General features: G+C 42.3%; 5 protein-coding genes across 6 annotated transcripts; 4 read left to right on the top strand and 1 right to left on the bottom strand.

Annotated features, from left to right (window-relative positions):
- Window positions 1-39: 39 nt before the first annotated feature.
- On the top strand, window positions 40-1,666 carry LOC135331394 (E3 ubiquitin-protein ligase MARCHF5-like). The gene is made up of 3 exons (XM_064526532.1): window positions 40-209; window positions 261-969; window positions 1,333-1,666. The coding sequence occupies exons 1-3, from the start codon at window positions 166-168 to the stop codon at window positions 1,447-1,449; spliced, it is 870 nt and encodes a 289-aa protein (XP_064382602.1). The 5' UTR covers window positions 40-165; the 3' UTR covers window positions 1,450-1,666.
- Window positions 1,639-7,037, top strand: LOC135331396 (E3 ubiquitin-protein ligase MARCHF5-like). The gene is made up of 4 exons (XM_064526535.1): window positions 1,639-1,781; window positions 1,926-2,209; window positions 2,552-2,801; window positions 6,785-7,037. Exons 2-4 carry the CDS (start codon window positions 1,932-1,934, stop codon window positions 6,911-6,913), a joined length of 657 nt encoding a protein of 218 aa, XP_064382605.1. The 5' UTR covers window positions 1,639-1,781; window positions 1,926-1,931; the 3' UTR covers window positions 6,914-7,037.
- Window positions 6,784-11,786, bottom strand: LOC135331387 (mucin-2-like). The gene is made up of 7 exons (XM_064526524.1): window positions 11,551-11,786; window positions 11,407-11,488; window positions 11,035-11,217; window positions 10,701-10,934; window positions 9,986-10,621; window positions 7,967-9,794; window positions 6,784-7,740 (listed from the first exon to the last, which is right to left on the bottom strand). Exons 1-7 carry the CDS (start codon window positions 11,640-11,642, stop codon window positions 7,232-7,234), a joined length of 3,564 nt encoding a protein of 1,187 aa, XP_064382594.1. The 5' UTR covers window positions 11,643-11,786; the 3' UTR covers window positions 6,784-7,231.
- A 47-nt stretch (window positions 11,787-11,833) lies between these two features.
- Window positions 11,834-16,797, top strand: LOC135331390 (clathrin interactor 1-like). Its single transcript, XM_064526527.1, has 9 exons — window positions 11,834-11,994; window positions 12,127-12,325; window positions 12,399-12,537; window positions 13,021-13,152; window positions 13,401-13,548; window positions 13,719-13,990; window positions 14,180-14,304; window positions 15,897-16,007; window positions 16,145-16,797. Exons 1-9 carry the CDS (start codon window positions 11,972-11,974, stop codon window positions 16,679-16,681), a joined length of 1,686 nt encoding a protein of 561 aa, XP_064382597.1. The 5' UTR covers window positions 11,834-11,971; the 3' UTR covers window positions 16,682-16,797.
- Window positions 16,798-16,996: 199 nt separating this feature from the next.
- LOC135331395 (uncharacterized) lies at window positions 16,997-19,535 on the top strand. Of its 2 annotated transcripts, none has more exons than XM_064526534.1 (8): window positions 16,997-17,121; window positions 17,327-17,642; window positions 17,794-18,004; window positions 18,104-18,313; window positions 18,366-18,467; window positions 18,577-18,666; window positions 18,731-18,901; window positions 19,296-19,535. In XM_064526534.1, the coding sequence occupies exons 3-8, from the start codon at window positions 17,935-17,937 to the stop codon at window positions 19,313-19,315; spliced, it is 663 nt and encodes a 220-aa protein (XP_064382604.1). In that variant the 5' UTR covers window positions 16,997-17,121; window positions 17,327-17,642; window positions 17,794-17,934; the 3' UTR covers window positions 19,316-19,535. The 2 variants fall into 2 exon arrangements, with proteins under 2 accessions (XP_064382604.1, XP_064382603.1); XM_064526533.1 differs by having other exon boundaries at window positions 17,794-18,013.
- Window positions 19,536-20,425: the final 890 nt, after the last annotated feature.

The raw sequence follows: 20,425 nt of genomic DNA, 5'->3' as shown, positions 1-20,425 counted from the left end.
AAGACCGCATGTGGTCACATGGATATAGTTTCGCAACAGTGCAAAGGTCAGCAAAGAGCACCACACAGAGCTAGAGAGAGAGATCGAGAGTACGAGTCGAGCTAGAGAAAGTAACAAACTACGTAGGGGTGTAAACACAGACTAGACTCGACTGTAGAGATACTCATGGATCAACCACCAACTCCTAAAAGGCTTGATAGCTTCTCAGAGTAAGTTGTCCCTTGTCCCATTGTCAATACATTACTGACATACCCCCATAGGAGAACATGTTGGGTCTGCTTTGCCACTGAAGAGGACGAGCCTGGAAGCGATTGGACTTGTCCGTGCATGTGTCGTGGTGCTACAAAGTGGGTGCACCAAGTTTGCCTTCAGCAGTGGATAGACGAAAAGCAAAAAGGCAGCTCTTCAATTGACGTTAGCTGTCCGCAATGTCAGTATCCATATCAAATCCTCTACCCGAGTGCGAGTCCATTCCTTGTCTGTTATGAGTACCTAAACAGAGCGATTACTTTCAGTGCCCCGATGATATTGGCCGGGCTGACAGCATCTTCAATATACTGGGTATCCTTCACATATGGTATAGCTGTAGCTACAGTGTCTCTTGGTAGGGAACGCTCTATCGCATTCTTTGGCAACCCCGAGTCTTCGATTCTTGCTCTCACTCTTCCTCTCTTGCCCTGGGCTGTTCTCAGTGTGAAGTTGGTTCGATTGGAAGTCCAGGCCCTGAAATTCTGGTACAGATTCATCTCTCCAGCACTTTATTCCCTAGCCAAGCGGATTCCAATTCTAAAATCAATGGCCACTGGACACAATCCTCAAAAGAAATTCATGGCTGCCCCTGTGGCAGTACTCCCCTTTCTCTCTCGCTGTCTGCTTGGAACCTTCTCGCTCCCCTTGATTGCCTCCACTATCGGATATGCCCTCTCCTATATTCTGAAGTCACAGAGCTCTCTCAGAAGAACTTTACTGGTAAGAATTATGTACTGTGTGCTTCTTTTCTTCGAAATAGTGTGCCCAAAAAACATGATTGAGACTACTGTACACAAAACACAAAAGACATGATCAAGTGGCGCATAATTTGGAGAGCGCCTTATTTCGAAGAAGTACAGTAGTCGTGTATGTACAGTATGTACGTACCATAAATAATAAATTAAACTGATTTGCTAAGTTTAGGTGTAATAAAAGTGAGTCAACTTAATTGATCTATGTACACAGTTGTGATGAGCTTCTCCTTGAGGGTTGCGTAGTTTCCTTATGTGTCATAGATGATTCCACTGCATGCACACTTTGTGTTTGTTTATGTTTCTGAACTATTGCTATTCCTGTTTGCAGGGTGGATCAATATATCTTCTACTCTCCTACATCGCAAAGATCAGCATTGAACACCACAGAGGCCGGCTGGTAGGAGCAAGTCCACCCACCATGGCCACTGACTACAATTTCCCGTAACTAGCCTAGGGAACTGTTGCAAGTCTCACATGCTCGATGGTCAATGTACATCAGTTCATTTTTATTTCTATTCACTAGCTTAGAACTACTTAACTTAGTTTTCCTTCACCTGTGCTGAAATTATACACATTAATTATAGGCAGACCAACCAAACATTGAATGCTGTGTTTCTTTTGTTTACTGTGTAGCTTTTTAGCTATCTGATTTTCTAATTGAAGTGCATCACAGTTGTCAATAATTAATTATTAGCTCACTGTTCTGGGTTTACTTGTCTCGAAGAGATACTAAACGATGGTATACAGAAGAAGAAAGGATCAAGCCTGAAAGATACAGTAAGACACACAAGACTCTAACATTTGTATAGATGAAGTTGTAGTACATGAATGCAATTTGTTTGTTGTAGTCTATAAATTCCATGACCTAATCTATCTAGCCAGCTGACTGTCTCTTGTAAATTCCAAAATATTCCTTTCCAGCAATTGATGTCGAGCCAACAAGAAATGAGTGTTGCAGTCATCCTCGACCCTGTAGACAGATTAATCACCAGAGTGTCACCGTTTGCTTTAAGTGTCTTGGGAGCATCATGTGCTTACTATGTAGCTTTCTCGTATGGTGTTGGGGTGGTTGTGCTGGTACTGGGTAAGGAACAGTCGACAAACTTCTTTGGAAATGCGGCAGAAAATCCACTGAAGATTGTGATTGGCTTACCCATGATACCTGTGGCATTGATCACACTGGAAGCTCTGGATGTTGAAGGAAGGTACACTCACTGTAAATACCTCACACACTGACCTAGGGTGTGCATGTATACAAACAGTATATTCACTATTTAATTATGTATGCTTAGCTGGCTCAAACGTGTGTCTTTGTAATTGACATATTTTTCCGATTGGATATTAGTTACCCTAGCAACAAATGATAAACCAAATACCTGGCCACAAACAGGCTAGTGGGGCAATGTGTCCGGATGTTAACTACTATCCAGAGCACGTACATGGGTGTCACTATTGCATGCACCTTTTTCTTATTCAGTGGGCAAATAATTATAATGTATTTGGGTGTACTGCACATGACATTTAAATGTGCATTGTTTTTGTTACAGATTGCTCTACTTTTGGAGAGAGAAGGTGTCTTCTAAGCTGAGCTATGTCCCACTGCTGGGTGGCTACATTGACTGGATATGGCCCACTCCATGTAGGGAGCCGCTTCAATCCTCACAAGATGGCCTAGGGGGGAGCATGGATTATTTGGCCAGAAGCATGAGTGCTGGGCTTTTGCTACCCTTCGCTGCTTATCTGGTCGGATTCTGTTTTAGATCTGTTACCAAAAGCAACACAAAGAGAATTATTTTGGTATGTTGTGAAGTACATTTATGTTGTGCTACACTGTATGTTAGGTTGAAGCTTCAATGCAATGCCAGTCTAGCTGGTTTGGTTTGGCGGCGGAATTCTGCTGGTTTAATATTCTGTCAGTTCTAGTGAGATGTTGGGTGGATGATGACCTCTAAAAGAGGAAACAAGTTATGGAATGGGTTTCAGTACTCAGTAAGGGAAAAACGTTTAATTCAGGGGGGTCCAGGGATCGTTCCCCGTGAAAATTTTTATTATCTGATGTTCAATTTGTGTCAAACCATGACATTTTACTATACATGACATACATGACATCATTAATTTTTCAGATTTCTAGGGGGGATTTGGCTGGGGGTGGGAAATCCCAGGGCGCCCCCCCCTTCTATGAAACCCTGGTACCTGTATCACTGACTAGGCTGTTGTCTTTGGGATTATGTGAGCCAGTCTGTATCAGAAAGCTTGTTATGCCTCAGGTGTGCATGTGCAGCAAGGTTTACGGTAGTGTGTCCGTCTGCGTAGAGTGTTACAGCTGCTCAAAATGAAGTGCAAGTAATACTTTCTATAGCTTCTAGTAACGGATTGTAATTACAAAATAATGCTTCATTCTGGAGTTATGGTCACCTTGCAGACTCTTTAGACTCTTGCGTAGCAAAATATGTTGGCCAGTGGCGGATTCAGGGAGAGATCCCAGATCCCCCGTTCAGTCTAGCTACATGTATTATGGTTTTGCTACAGCTACCAGCTAGCTTTTGATTCAATGATTCTACCTGTTGTTTTGATGTATCAACTGCCAAAAGAGTGTTCAAAGTCAATGGTTAACCTAGGCTAGCTAGTTGACTGTTAGGCATAGCAGTTAGCTAGCTCTACGAAAGTCTATTATGGGACTTCCCCTGGCTGAGAATGGAGATTTTCCCTAGTCTTACTGCACAATGTGTGACTGGAAATGGGCGTAACCCCCTTTCCTTTTTCCTGGATTCGCCACTGTTGGCTAGTAGTTAGTAGTTAGCTCTGCACTAGAATGCTAGCTATTCGCAGCTGCAAGAGTGAGAAAAGAGCTGCAAAGCCACACTGTTCATTGCAGCCATTAATAATTATAGACTTTGAAGTTGTCGACTGTGCAGCTTGTGAGAGAGGGTATAGCCACAAATAGTCATTTTCACCATTCTACACTCTGCATGCATGTGTAATGTATTTAATAATAGTCTGCTAGTCTGCTAGTACTGTAGCTTCGTTGCCATAAAGCTTTGGCTCCTCCACTGAGGCATCAGTACCCACGGCGCTCTCATTATAATTATAATGAGAATCAAGTTGGATTTTAAAAAGCACTTGTGGAGGTTCTCCCCCTTAGAGAATACCCTTACCCCAAGTGCTTATTATAAGGATTTAGAGATCATCAGTACCCACGGTGCTTTCATAATGAGATTCAAGTTGCATGGATTTTAAAAGCACTTGTGGAAGTTCTCCCCCTTAGAGAGTACCCATACCCCAGTGCTTATTATAAGGATTTAGAATCGAAAGGACATAATGTCCTACCATATACTCTGATGGCCTGACATATAGCTGTGGAGCCATCCATCAAAATGCTTACAAAGATTTTTCCTTGAGTGACTCAACAAGATGGTTCTTCTATGCTGTTTAGCACAGTCTGTTTTCACCTTTCAAAAGTAGTAATACTAACTAGATGCCTGCTCCTTCTAGCCTTCAGAGCTATCAGAACTAGAACTAGTACTAGACTTAAAGAACAGAGCTACAGAACTAGTACTAGCACTAAAATATTGTCTGTCACAGCAAATTGACCAGTCACGTGCACTAAATGGGTGCACTAGCACTAAATGGTCGGTAAAGGGCCGACTGCCGACCGTTATAATAAGGACTGTTACCTTACCCTGAACGATAGGCTGCTACGTATTGTAGAACTGGTTGCCCCCTACATTCCTAGAAGCAGTCTTATTACGCCGTGCGTGCGTGCGCAGCATGGGTAGATTATTGGTGTGTATGTGTATGTGTGGATTCAAAATGAGCTGTTTGAGCGAACTAGACACTTTTATAGACTAGCTTTAACTGCTAATCGTATGATGTGCCATTAGTGGCTGGAGTTTGTACAGCACATCCACTAGTAATTGCACGTCATCACTGACAGCGTGCAATTACCTGTCAAGTAATTGTACGTTGTTAATGGCACCTCGTGCAATTAGTAGCCTTGCCATTGCTTATTACTAGTGCTATTAATCCCATATTGCACTCTTAATCATACTTATTAAGTATTAGTTAATGCCCAGCCTGAGTGCAATTTGGCATGTTTCACGAGGGCGCCTGTAATAACTAACCTAATTTGTTGCCCAATGACATTAAACTTTTCTGATTGGTCAAGTTTTTCTTTATAAGTTATACTCATTGTCCACTACATCAGAATTTATCGCAGTAAATCTCCGAAAACGAGGCCAAGGATGGTTTACGTCGCCATAAATTCGAATGTAGTGAACAATAAGTGTTATAATATACCCACTAGAATGAAAAATGCTTGCTACCTAAGTGACCTTACCTTGGATACAACTAGCTAACAGTCTCAAAAATTATTGAAAACGAACGAAAAGCTTGTGCGTATAGCTTGTAGCCAGTGCTAAGCTTCTAGCTCTATCAGGCATGCATTACGTCTGTATAATCATTGCTCTTAATAGAAGAAACGGTGTAAGTGCTAAAGCAGATACAGCCTGCCTCCTGCAGACAAACCTATCAAAGCACTGCCCAATACGCACTAACTTGTCCATGTCCAAGCAGTGAACCCCATTCTTTCTCCAGCCTTCCTGGTGTTTAACCAGCCCTACCCATCTGTTCTGCCCTTGCCAACAAATGTCTAGCTTCTCTTTGGCTGTGTATATCGTAGATCTAGTATAAAATCAGTGCACCCTCAAGGCAAGGGAGTTTATGAGGAATGCTGAGTTTATGGTAGTTAAACCCTACCCAGTTGCTATGATACAGAACAGACCCCCAAGTGAATAGACATGTGTTTTGAGTGAATTCATTAGTTTTGCCGAATTCCATAGTAAATTGTTCGTTAATGTCTGCAAGAGGGTGGTTTTGGGAAACTAAGCATTAATTTTGGGCACACAAACCATCATTATCCTGAATTGTCACCATAGCATCAGATATAGTACTCAATTGCAGTCCTGGTTGGCTCTCATCCATTGATAAAGACAGTGAAAATTAGTTTTGCTTGCCACAACTAGTGTAAAGGGAATGAACCTATAAAAGGGACCAATTGGGTGGAGGGTGGTGCTACATGTAAGTCAATGAAAGCACCGCAGGTGCTGATGCCTCGGTGGAGGTGCCAATGCTACATAACATAAAGCTACTGAAGCTTTTATAACATAAAGCTACTGAAGCTTTTATAATCGAACGATTGTTGTTAAAAACGATTGATGCCAAAAGTTCCAAGTCTAAAGTTAATGGCTGCATCGGCAGAGCCTTGCTGCTCTCTTCTTACTCTTGCAGCTACCAATAGCTAGCGTTCTAGTGCATAGCTATAGCTACTAAGTAGAGTAGGAACACTCGGTGAACAAATTTTGCTACGCACTCTTCTGAAAAGGCTGCAATGGCATTCCAAGTAAGCAAAAACTAGGCATAACTCGAGAACAAAGAATTATTTTGCAAATCCACGAATTAAAATATAAAAAAACATGACTAGAAGCCCTGCATTTACAATAAATTATATGGTTGCTATGGTAGTGATGCAACATGTCATACAGAGCACTGGATTGCTTTAATCTGCCCACTCACTGGGCAACAAATAAGACAGTGGTTGACAAATAATAGGCTACTTATATTTAATTAATTTTGTAGGCGAGACAAGAAACACTATTTTCTAATCGATCTAATCGTTGCTTTATAGATTCACAATCATTCCCCAGAATGTTAAGATCATTAATACGGTGAAAAGTTATTGTATCCGTTTTGCCGCTGAGCATCTTCTAATTTTATCCATGCAGGGAGGCTTGCTCTACTACTCAATGAAGGCTATTGTGAAGTTGTATCTCAGACAGGAAGAGTACAGAAGACAAGGTTTCAGAAGGGTTCTGAACTATAATCACATTACACGAAACACACTTGCAGAATAGGTTTTCAATTCAAATATTGCTATAGCTAGCATTGTAGTCACTAACTCACGATTGTCCTTTACCACAATTCATTAATTTTATTGTCTACACATTAATAATATTATAATAATTTTTTAAGCACAGCTTTCTGTATATACACAAGTAAAAACTTAATGTGCGTAGTTCGTAACGCGGCTCTAGTAAAACAGAACACTAACTACTGAATGACATACACAGTACATGAAGTTCAGATGGTCCTTCCATCAGTGCACAAGACGTTTGGTATAGAAAATACACTACATAGGAAATGTTCTTGGGATAAAGTTTCTTGGGGTAAAGTTACTTTCTGAGACGCAAGGATCGTCTGAGAGTTTCAGTTGTCTCTTTGCACTCACTCTCCACCTTTTGTGAGGTCCTGGTGCGCTTACGTTTTGTTTTCTTTTCAGGTATATTCTCAGTAGGGATATGTGTCTCTTTGAGAAGGGGCGTACACTTAATGGATTTTTTTGCTCTTGATCTAGATGAGCGGGTGACTTCCGAGGTATCGACAGTCTCCTCTTTCTTGCCATTGGTGCGAGTGGTACGAGGCGCAGGGCTGGTGGTTTTTTCAACGACTGAAGTGTCTGCTTTCTTGGCACGAGATCGGGTAGCACGGCTGCTGGGAGGATTCTCAATCTTCACTTCTGTTGTTTTCTTGGTTGTTTGCTTACTCCGCTTACGAGTAGGTTGAACCTCAGGGGCAGCTTCAACTTCTTGCTTGCGAGATGATCTTGCTGTACGAGTAGTTGGAACAACAGATGCAGGCTCAGTAGTCTCAGTTGTCCTCCTCCCTCTTCTAGTAGTGGGAGCTACACAGATGAAAAAAATAAGACATGTAAAACAAGGTATATACAGGTATGATTGACCACATGAAACTTCACGAGCTAATAACCTACACGTGAACAACTACATGTATATAATTACAGTCATGCAAGCAAAATAATTATACACACTGTAGTGCCTAAATCAATACTGAGGCTGAACTATAGAATAGCTTGAGCCAGCTACCGTAACAGTATACATGTACATATATACCTTTGACCTCTTCCACTGTAGCAACAGCGTTAGTACTTCGAGAGGACCTGGTTGATCTTGAGACAGCTTTTTTTGCAGCTGGAGCTCTTTTGCGTTGACGTGTGACTCGTGTAGCTGTGGTTGTAATCGTGGTAGCATCAACATTAAACAGGATTGGCTCAATCGTCTTCTTAAGACAGGGTGCTTGTACTTGTGACCTGCTGAGCTTCTTGGCAGTGCCAGCCACAGGAGAAGAGAAGGTTACACCAACAGGAGAGCCGAAAATGGTTTTGATGAAATTATCAGCGGGGTCCATTGAAAAATTCTTTCGCGGTGATTTGAATAGGTGTTTCAGACCATCTACATTTGCATTAGGGGACTTGCAGCCAGGCTTGAAGTACTTGCTGAAATCGTACGGTGAAGGAGATTGGAAAGGTATAATTCGTCGCTTCTTTGCAGGGGGTTGTGGAAGTGGAGAATCATTTTCCTGGATAGCACGTTTGCCAAGCTTATTCACTGGGACATGACGGAGAGTGTGTTTACACTTGATGTCCTTTTGAAGAGGACTAGGCATAATACACTTTGTCTGCTTGAGAGTGGTACCTGCCACGATCTGAGCACGAAGGGGGGAAGGGAGGATTACTTTTGTCTTGCGAAGAGCTGGCCTGTTGTTGATAGCATCCTTGATAGGAGTTGGAAGTGTTTGCTTGGTTTTACGAAGAAGGGGCTTTGCTTCCAAGGCCAACCGCAAAGGAGAGGGAATAGAACGTTTGGTTTTCCTTAGCCCGTGTTTGGCATGGATGGACTTCATGAGTGGACTTGGCAGCGATTTCTTCGTTTGCCGAAGGTTTTGTTTGGATTCGATATCTTTGCGCACAGGGGTCGGCATGGATCTCTTTGTTTTGCGGAGAGATGGTTTTCTTTCGATCGCCTTGCGAACTGGGGTAGGCATTGACTGTTTGGTTTTGCGGAGAGATGGTTTTCTTTCGATCGCCTTGCGAACTGGGGTAGGCATTGACTGTTTTGTCTTGCGAAGGGTAGGCTTTCTTTCAATCTCCTTACGAATTGGAGTAGACATTGACTGTTTTGTTTTGCGAAGCCCTGGCGGATTTTTAATTTGGTACCTCAAAGGAGTAGGCATAACTTGCTTTGTTTTGCGCAGCATTATTTTGTTCTCGATTTGCTTTCGGAGAGGGGTGGGCACACTTCTTTTTGTCTTGCGTAGAGAGACACCTTTCTTGATACCTTCCCTAATTGGAGTGGGAATCGTAGGCTTGGTTATTTTGAGACTGGATCCTGCTTCGATTTCTTGCCTGACTGGGGTAGGCATACTTCTTTTGGTCTTCCTGAGGGTAGGCCTATCTCCAATTGCACTTCGAACTGGTGTAGGGAGAGACTGCTTGGTTTTACGTAGACCAGGCTTTTTCTCGATCTCTTTCCGAACAGGGGTGGGCATACTCTTCTTAGTTTTGCGTAGTGCGACTGCTCCCTGGATCTCCTTCCGAACAGGGGTGGGCATACTCTTCTTAGTTTTGCGTAGTGCGACTGCTCCCTGGATCTCTTTTCGAACTGGTGTGGGCATTGAGGATTTCGTTTTGCGCAGTTTGCCTCCAGCAACAATAGACTTTCTTATGGGAGTGGGTAATGTTCTCCTGGTTCTCCCTAGTCCAGGGTGGTTCCTGATACCGGCTCTCAAAGGAGTGGACAAAGCTCTTCGAGTCTTGCGGAGCTCAGGTTTGCTTTCAATCTGTTTTCTCAGAGGAGTGACCAGCTTCTTAGCAGGTGATGTGATGGGAGTAGCATCTTCTTCACCCTCTGACTCTTCACTCTCCGACGTCAAGAAGCTCTCCTGCAAACGAGACCACAACTATTAAATTACATGTAACATCATACTGTACAGAATGTAGTTTCAGTAGCTAAGAACGATAGCTACAATTTTAGTCTTTAAGTACAAAAACTAGACACGGAAAATGCCTCAAAGCATCAAGAAGAACTGGAGCGTGAGTGCTGCATTGTACAACCATGCAAATACCAACTGACCTCAAACCCAGTCATGGAGTACTCATACAGGTAGCTGGCCTCCTCTTCCTCTTCAGGGACGATTTCAAAGGCAGGCAGAGAGCGGCGTTGGCCTTTTGGAGTTAACCCAGTCTTAACTGGGGTACAAGAGGGTAGTCTCTTGTCAAACACTTCAGGAGAGAGAACTGGCCCAAAAGTGACACTCTTGCGCGATTTCTTTAGCAACGGTTGATTGGGGGTTAGAGAGTACTCAATATGTCGTTTTCGAGGGGAAGGAGATTGAACTGACGCGCCCTCCATTTCTGGAATGGACATCAGGGAGGCTTTACGGGTGCTTCTGAAGGACCGATGCGATAAGTCGAGATCTGACTGGTAGGGGGTAGCAGGCCTGTGAGGGGAAGCGGTCGATTCATCGCTTTCGGGGATAGACATCAGGGAGGCTTTACGGGTGCTTTTGAGGGATCGACGAGATAAGTTGAGATCTGGCTGGATAGGTGTAGCAGGTCTGTGAGGGGAAGCTGTCGATTCATCGCTTTCAGGGATGGACAGAAGAGATGAATTTCGAGTTGTTCGTAGTGCTCGATGTCTCGAAGTGTCCATGGAGGGGATGGGAGTTAACGAGATGGACCCACTAGAGATTCTAGACTTTGGAGTTGCCTGAAATGAAAAGGAAGCTATAATAATACAAACCTAATTGCGCACATGATTGTATGTAATCAAGAGCCTCTTTAAGTACCTTAATAGGAGTTGGTGTACGACTGGACCCACTAGCATGCTCCTGTTGCATCACCCTCACCAGAGATGCCTCATGTATCTTGGGAGTCGAACTGGACTGAGTTTTAGGTGTCTTCTTTACTTGGTTCAGAGTGGGTGCTTTCTTAGCTGAGTTGGGGAGCTTGGGAGTTGATGATGCATTCTCTTTGTTAGTTTTTATGACAGAGCTTGGAGCTGTTGGGGTTCTCAATGGAGTCTGTAAAAATAGCAGAGGCAAAGTTAATAAATAGGTTAGCCTGTGACCAGTTTTGCCAAAGTTGTAGGGCCTAAACACACTAACCTCATTACACACTAACCTTCTTCGGAGTATGAGTGCCATTCTCCTCACGCAGTGGGCTGAATATTCCATCAGCATAAGCAAACTTGAATGAGCAAGTGCCAATCCTGAGGACGGCTTTGTCAATAACCAGCAGCTCACTCTTGACTTCAGAGTCATTCACGTACACAGGAGCCGTGGAGACGAGGCTTACGATGTAGGCCTGAGTGGGTAAAAGGCAACTTGTTTTACATTACAATGTGTTTTACATTACAAGACGTACCTACGTGTACGTGTGCTTACAAACTTGCTAGAAATTACAGTACGCAGAATCAATGGTAACGTACCTAACCCCTCCCCCTAATGTCTACAGTGGAACGATGCATCAAATTGTCAGCGTATAATGACTCACCTTTCCTGTTGTGTCCACTCTAAGCTTAGCATGTTTTCCAAAAACACTTGGAACTTGCACTCTGAAATCACAATCCTCATCTCTGCATAAGAGATTAGGTATTAATTAGTATTAATATTGATTAATACAAGTGCAAGCATTTACCTGCCCAAGATCATAGTGGAGCCTTTGATTAGAGGATAAGCCGTTCCTTCGGTTCCATTTCGCTTGATGTGAATAAAATTGCAACACTCCATTTTCTAAGCTTGTGATCTAGTGATCCAAAAAATACTGGCTAGGCTAGTCGAAGGAATCGAACTTCGATCCGCTTTATAACAAAAGCTTGAGAAACTGAGCGCTAAAGAAATTCGCTACTTTTGAATCTGTAATTGGATTGGTTATTGTCCAATCAGATGTGTTGTTTGAAATTTCATTTTCCTGTTCTTTCTTACCTTCACTGCTGCTTATTGTCACGTGATGACATCAATTGCTCTGTTAAGTTATCGACTCCGTTATTCTGTGTTGGCTGTGAAATTGTAAGCTGCTAGGTACGTTAAAGTTACCCTCATCCTACAAAGAAGCCACGATGCAAAGATTTGTGGATAAAATGTGAGTGTTTTTTGGTGGTAGTCTATAAGTTTAATAGTAAACTAGGTACATGTACACACCCCCAACCAACTGCAACACACACACACACACACACACACACACACACACACATACACTCACTCATGTACACAGGGCCAATGTGGTCATGAACTACTCTGATGTAGAGACCAAGGTTCGGGAGGCCACTAATGATGATACCTGGGGCCCACATGGATCGACAATGGCTCAACTAGCCAAGTACACATTCACTTACGAACACTATCCGGAGGTCATGGCTATGCTGTGGAAACGAATGTTTGAGGCAAAGAAGAACTGGCGACGAACTTACAAGGTATTCCTTAAGCTTGTTCCTGTTCACCAACCCATGTACCTGACACACACACACACACGCCGCGCCCACACAGGCTCTTCTACTACTTAACTACCTGATTCTCAACGGCTCGGAACGAGTGGTCACAAGTGCTAGAGAGCACGTCTATGATATGAAGCCGTTGGAGAACTACCAGTTCAGTGATGAGCAGGGCAAGGATCAAGGAATCAATGGTGAGTGTATGGCTTTCATTTTTAGATCATCCCCATGATAGTTCCTTGATGTATAGCTTTTGTTGCCCTTTGACCACCGATGTTGTATGGTTCTTTAGTTGTTCATCTCTCGATTGTGACAGGGCCCATTTTAAACATGCTTTACTGCATAACTCAATATTCAGCAAACTTGTACATGTATGCATAAGTAATGTTCTACATACAGAGATATGGAGAGTAGCTGTGGTATGCCTACTTTATTGCTTATCTGTCTCAGCTAAAGACACAACAACTCTTTACTCTTTGTAAACATCCAATTTGTAGATGTGCGTATTTATCTGGGCACACTTCGAAATGTGGTCAGTCAGTGCTCTAGCTTCTATGGTATCGGTGACTTCCTGCTGCTGCCCAACTGTAGATATGCCCATCATATCAGCTGAGCAAATCTGCATTTGGTTGTTGTGGTATCAAAACAGAAGGTGACATGTATTTTTTCTTCTCCAGTCCGACAGAAGAGTAAGGAAATCGTTGGTTTTTTACAAGACGAAGACAGACTGAGAGAAGCAAGAAAGACTGCTCGCACCAATCGTGATAAATATGTCGGCATCTCCAACGATGAGACCAAAAAATCATACAGTAAGACTCTGTGTGCATGTGCATTTAGTTGCATGTGCATTTAGTTGTATGTGTGGTGTGATACATTTAATATTCATTGCAATCATATTCACCCCTTGCAACATGTAATACCTTACTGCTGCAGCACTGTACATATGTATACATGTACTTACAATGTTGCCTATCATCTATTTGCTGTTCACTGTTGTCATGAGAACTGTGGGCTCACTGCATATGTACACGATTGAGTGCTCGTACATTCCATTCAGGTGACCGCTACTCACAAGAGCCCCGTTCCAAAGGTACTTATTACGATGAGGATGCTCGAGGACCTGTTCACTCCACCCACTCTGATGAGGATGAGGATAGTCCTGAGAAAGATACATCTTCCAGCCCATTGCCGGAACCGGAACCAAGGTACTGTACGTACATGTACAAGTGATTATCACGGGTGACATTCTCTAAAATAATTGATGTTACAGTAAAATTATATCTGAGGTATATACAAGTTTTAATCTGCAATTCCTGAGTTTGTTATGATTTGTACATACTAATGCTTTTTCTTGCTTCTCTTCTTTCTTCTTTAGTTTCAGTGGCTTTGAGAAGATGAACCGAGACTCTCCCAGCACTGCCAGAAAGACAGGAGGCCAACCATCCAAACTGGTTGATCTCGGAGCAGCAGCCACCTTTGCCCAACAGTCGGCTCCCACACAACAGGGGGCCTCGGGCCTAGCACAGCAGGGGCTGTTATTTGGGGACACACCCTCTCAGCAGCCACAGAAGACTAGCGGTGGAGGTGATGGCTTTGCTGACTTTGAGGCAGCTTTTAAAGGACCCCCAGAGGAAAGCCAAGCTGCTGGTGAGTTTGTGTCACTGTAGGGTCCTCAGTTTATTTAGACCACCATAAATAATGCACTGATCTGCCCTAACAAACAAAATGCTAGACACGAGATGCCTCTGTATAATAGTACACATTCTACATAGTAGATTTTGTTTTTGTAGTGTGCTTGGAGGGAGTTAATGTATGACTTTTCTTCTGCGTGTGCAGGTGGTGGATTTGGTGATTTTGCTGGCTTTCAATCTGTACCAGCTCCCCAACAACCCACACAGCAGCCAGCACAGTTTGCCGACTTTGGAATCTTTCAGAGCACACCTTCAACTGGGATGTCTCAGGTATGTATACGTTTTTCACAGTGGGGGGGAGTGGGTGAATTATAGCATCTATAATATAATTGTTGTGAGCTTTGACATTGAGCCACCCACCTAAGTGTAGTTGATATTTAGGCTGAATAACCAGAGGAGTGTTCTAATAAAGAAGCAACAAACTACAATTCTACTTTTAATAGAGATCGGTAAAAGATCACTTCAGCTGCAAATGTGTAGCTATACCTTGAATAAAGGACGCGTATACCTCGAATAAAAAGCGCATGTACCCAGCCAGCGAGCAAGTTCAAGCTTCTTAGCTTTTGCTCTCTTTTATTTGACAACGAAGCTTTAACTTTAGACTAATAACTTGTTGTATGAAGACTATCCATGCTATAAATGCAACAGATATCACAAGACAAATGACTACTATGCCCGTGGCCGCTCACGCGCCTCGGGTAATTACAGTGTATTTGGCTGTAGTTGTCTCCTAGGTGATGTGTATACATAACCTAACATAATAATTATGCCGCGGTGCGCATGCGCAAGCGAGGTATACGGTAGTGTGGTATATGGTAGTGTGTCTGTGTGTGTGTCGATCTGTATATAGACTGCTACAGCTGCTCAATGATCAATGAAGTGTAAGTAAGAGTTCCTATAGGCTTCTAGTCATGGATTTTAATTTGTGGATTTTCAAAATAATGCTTTGTTCTCGAGTTATGCCTAGTTTAGCTTACTTGGAATGCCATTGCAGCCTTTTCAGAAGAGTGCGTAGAAAAACTTGTCCATGGAGTGTTGCTACTCTACTTACAGTACTTTAAGGTGACATATTTTCGTGTGTATTAATTTCTGCTATTTCTGCGAATGAGAGTAAATCGCAAAAATTAGTACTCGCAAATAATTGGCCGCCCTCTTGTTTAATGTATCCAGATCGACATTTCACAAAAAATTATACCGCAAAATGTACAAAACTGTAAAAACGCAAACAAATCTACCTGTGAAAATATGTGTCACCTTAAGGTAGTTAGCTCTGCACTAGAATGCTAGCTATTGGTAGCTGCAACAGTGAGAAGAGAGCTGCAAGGCTCTACTGATGCGGCCATTAATTTTTAGACTCGAACATCGATCGTTTTACAACAATCATGGTCGATCATTACCCACTATTTGAGTTCCCTGTTGTAGTGTATTAGCCTAGCTGAGTCACTAGCTAAACTGATAGGGGTTCAGTAAGCAACAATATCATGGCAGTAAGACTGAATATAATACACAGCACACTGACTTAAATACACACAAAACAGGACTAACAGGAAGGACAGGAAATCATAAGTATAAATAACTCTAATGACCTAAGCCTAACTAAATATAGTCTACTACACCTGCGATTCCTGGATTCTATGCAGCAAAATTAATTAATGCGAAAATGTTCATCATGATAATTTATAATGTGTGTGTAAAAGCTATTAGTAGCTTTATGTTATGTAGCTTTGGCACCTCCACCGAGGCATCAGCACCAGTAGTGGTTTCATTATTATAGTGTAGATGCATGTACCTGTACCTTACGGACAACTGTATTGTTTGCTGGACAGTTACCATGTTTGATATTCACCCTCCCCCTTCTCCAGCCTCTATTGGCTCCCCAGCCTACCACTGGTGGCTCTTTCCTCATGCCCACTCCCACTGCACAAGAGCAACCTTCACTTCTCGATATGTCAGAGCCCAAGCCAGCTGAAAAGGTAAAATTGTTCACCTATTTGTTGTGTTCTAATAGGCATGAGCATATTTTGCACCATTTATATTAAAAAAAGTCTGGGCACAGGTATAATTGTATGTACATGTATGCGCACAAGTGGAATATTTGCCTTTTTTCCAGGTGTCCACCACTGCTTCCTCTACCATATGGAATGCTGCTGGCATTAACATAGATATGGACAATCTATTGGGTCCTGCCAAACCCAAGATCGCGTCAAGCACTGGTCGACCTTCTATGAACCAACTCGCCCAGTCTAGTGTTTCCACCACACCTTCGACTTCCACTAACCCTTCGTTTTCATCGGGGCCCACCTCCTTCTCTGGGCCTAACTACAACATCAGCACTTCACCAATGCCACAACAGTCACGAGCATCGATGTCTGGAATGGGATTCCAACCTGGTAGAATGGGAATGCAACCTGGCATGAGTGCACCGCTGCAACCTGGAATGGGAATGCCAAGAGGAATGGCGATGGGACCACAGCCCAACATGGGCATGCAAGGAATGGGGCAACCTGGAATGGGAATGAACTATGGTGGTGGTGCGAGTGGATATGGAAACATGGGCTACATGCAACCACAGCAGATGACTGGATTTGGCGGTGGTATGACAAACACGCAGATGAACACTGGAATGCAATATCAGAGACCATTTTGATGTATGCATATCGTTTTAGAGTATAATATTATTATATAATATAAGTTTTGAGCATTAATTTTTGTTTAAACTTTAGTTTTCTTTTGACTTGTACTAAAAAGTATGTTGAATGTGGATGTTGTCTATGAACTAAAATTAATACTCAAAAAGAAAGGGTTCAGGTGTGTTGTGATGAACAATGTTAGATCCCGAGTGTATTTGCTTACTGTTGCTTTATACATGTGCTGTATTTAATATAGCTTGGATAGCCTCGATCCCAGGCCGCACTTCACATGTAATCTTTTGCCTGGTTAGTTTTTAGTTTTTGTTTATAATGGGTACCGGGTGAAAGAGTACGCCGTTGTTTCAAGTTTATTTGAGCTGAGGCTAAGGCTGTTGCACATTGAGGCTTAACATTGTCTTCCACACATGGACACAAATCAACAAGACTCTGAGTTAGAGTAAGGAAGCTTTAGATAAATAGATAAATCTATGTGGTGTTTACTTGTAAAAACTACACATAAATTATCAAGTAATTCTCTGTGTGATCACTGATGATTGACATGCATAATAGTCAATAGACAAGTATAGCTATGGTCATTATGCGAAAGAATTTTGTTTACCTATGGTATGACTGACACCCCAACCATCGGTCTATTTATACAGAGCTCAAAAGAAGCTAGCCAAAACTTAGATGAAGCTGTAGAAAATTGTGATATCATCGAAGTAAGGTCCCTGCTAGGACAGGGGACGGACCCCAACCACCAGCTCTACTGGAGTGAGGAGTGGAGACCGTGGGAGCCTCCATTACACTGGGCTTGCCAGTGGGGTTTCCTTGAGATTGTGAAGACGCTTGTTACCCATGGAGCTCATGCTGATAAGGGTGGCGGGTGGCTTAACAGATTTCCACTTCACTATGCATGCGTGAGAGGTTATAAAGAGGTGGTGGAGTACTTGATCCAGGAGGTTGGATATAGTACTGGTAAGTAGTTCAGTGAGATTTAGTGCATGTGATAGCATGTTTTGTATTTTGTTCCCATAATGTACTCTCCTGCTGTTTGTATTTATCTCTGTCCAGTTGATTAGACACACAATTCCGTGTAACTATGTGTTTGACTGTCTGCAATGTACAGATGTGAGGGATGGTCACCACTGGACATTGTACTGGATCCTGTCTATTTGTCTGACCATAAAGGCTGTATGGATCTTTCCCTGTACCTAGTGAGCTGTGGTTGTGATGGTGATGAGGGCAAAGCCAAGTTACTGCGTACAGCATGTCGCCGGGCAAGCTGGATGTAGTGAAGAAAGTGGTTGAGCAACACAAAGTTGACCCCAAGAATGAGTGTGAATTGCGCAAGTGTATAGATTTACGACAAAATTATATGTTTTCTTATTGATCCTGTTAAAGTGGTTGAGTATTCAAAGTACTGTATGATTGCGCAGATTTGAGGGATAAAAATGGACAGTCACCACTGGATCTAGCTATGGACCATATGCATGATTATGACGGCTGTATGGATGTTGCCCTCTACCTGAAGAGTCGTGGCTGTGGTGGTGATGAAGACAAACCCAGGTTTCTGTGTGCAGCATGTAGGAGGGGCAGGTTGGGTGTAGTGAAGGAACTGGTTGAGCAGGACAAAGTTGACCCCAGGAGTGAGTGTGATAATGTACTGTGCTTGTCTGTCATATATTGTTTGTTCTACAGGTGTAAGGGACTCTTGGAACTGGACCCCTCTCCACAACCCATGCTACAGGGGACGCAAAGACATAGTACAGTACTTGGTGGAGAAGGCCAACTGTGATATCAGTGAGTACAACACAACCCCCACATGAGATTGACACACAAGCATAGTACTCTCTCAGGGTCATTGCTCTAGTTCATTTATACTTTTGTTTCTACACCCACTCTTATTCAGATGCAACTGATGATATTGACAGGACTACTTTAAACATTGCTATACAGTGGAATTTCACTGAAATTACTGGTTACCTCCAGCCACAACAATGTAAGCTCAATACGGTCATGTAAGTACACATGCAGTGTGATCCAATACTGTACTCTCTATGCAGTTGCTGTAACTGGAAAGAGTGATGATTCCAGGAATGAGGATAGTGATGACTCAAGGAATGAAGATAGTGATGACTCAAGGAATGAGGATAATGATGACTCAAGGAATGAAAATAGTGATGACTCAAGGAATGAGGGGAGCGATCCTCCTACAACAGCAAAGACACAAAAAGGTAATTTGCCGTTATCAAGAGTCCATAATTATAATGAGAGTATTGAATATAGTAACCGTGCATGAAATAATTATATGCGAAAGTATCATCAATAATATTATTGCTGCCTCGAAGGGATAAGTAGCAGCTCCACATGCTACAGGCACTCTGAATGGTCAGTTACCAAGCAGGAAATCTCATTACTTTCCGCATACATCTGTGTATAATTATACTACGTTCAATACTCTCTCCTTTTATTATGGGCTCTTGCTATTATAATTGAAATCCTTCACACGCACATATATACATACGGTCAAGCTCTTAATTTTGAATGCACAAAACATCTACATGTACAATTTGTGCAAAACGTACGTTACATCCTATATACCCTTCCCCCTCACACACACATGCCCAGCCAATGAGAGTATGTCCTGAATGCAAGGAGAAGCTCGCTCACTCACACAATAATTATTTTTAATTACCACTTTCCATGTCATTTTACTTTGTATTACCATAGTTATAAACGTTCAACAACAAAAGTTGTTATGGTAGTAGAAAATGTAATAACTGAAAATTGTCTGAAAGGAGTTACATGACTTTTTTTAATTGATGCAAAAATTCTGTTCAGTCATTATTAATTTTTGCTTTTGGTTCATTGGTAGTCAATGTTCTCATGTAACAGGCACTCATGCAAGCATAGGCAATGTCTTCTGAGTGTTCATGCATGTACATGATCATGGATCAGGGAAAGTGCTGTTTATGGAAGCTGAACTAAACTAGTGTTCAAGCTGGCGCTGTGCTAATGCCTCTCGCCATGTTTTTGCTTTCGCTCAAAAGTATTACTATTAGAGTGTTATATTAGTTTCTATAATGAATTTTATATTAAAGTTAGCTTATCTATATAAAGTCACTGAGAAGAAAAGACTTATTTACATGCATCTATTGTTGTTATTTATTGTATTATGTGGCTTACCAGGACCTCAAGAAAGAAGAAAATTGATTCTTCCAGGATCTGTAGTTCAGTGTATAATTATAATATCTAAGAAGAAAAGACCTGTGTACATGCATATTGTTATCTATATTGTTGTGTTTTGTGGCTTACCAGGCCCTTAAGACAAAGATGATTCTGCCAGGAGGATCCTGGATCTGGATCTTGGATATTATTTTCTCACACATGGGGAATGAGCGCGCATGCGCATTACATCCACCGGAATAATTAAAGGGTACAAAGAGATCAATTTCACAAATGGCTGGTCGGCTACTGCTAGCTAGCTAGCTGTCTTAACAGATATTTTCTGAGTATTGTAGCTAACAAAAAGCTAGCGCTTTAGTGCAAAGCTAACTCATATGTTGAATAGAAAGTTTGTGCCGACAGATGATGCTATGAAAGATTCTGAAGAGACTGCAACAGCCTTCAATGTGAGTCAAACTAGCCATAACTCTAGAAAGAAGCTTTAGTTTGCTAATCCACGAATCAAAATCCAAGAGAACGTGGCTGGAAGCCTATAGAAGCTGTTAGCTTTCGTCGTATTGCAACCGTTGAGC

Source organism: Halichondria panicea, chromosome 2 (assembly GCF_963675165.1).
Source record: "Halichondria panicea chromosome 2, odHalPani1.1, whole genome shotgun sequence".
Taxonomy (NCBI): Eukaryota; Metazoa; Porifera; class Demospongiae; order Suberitida; family Halichondriidae; genus Halichondria; species Halichondria panicea.
Note: the sequence above shows the minus strand (reverse complement) of the source record. Positions and strands in the feature narration are given on the sequence as shown.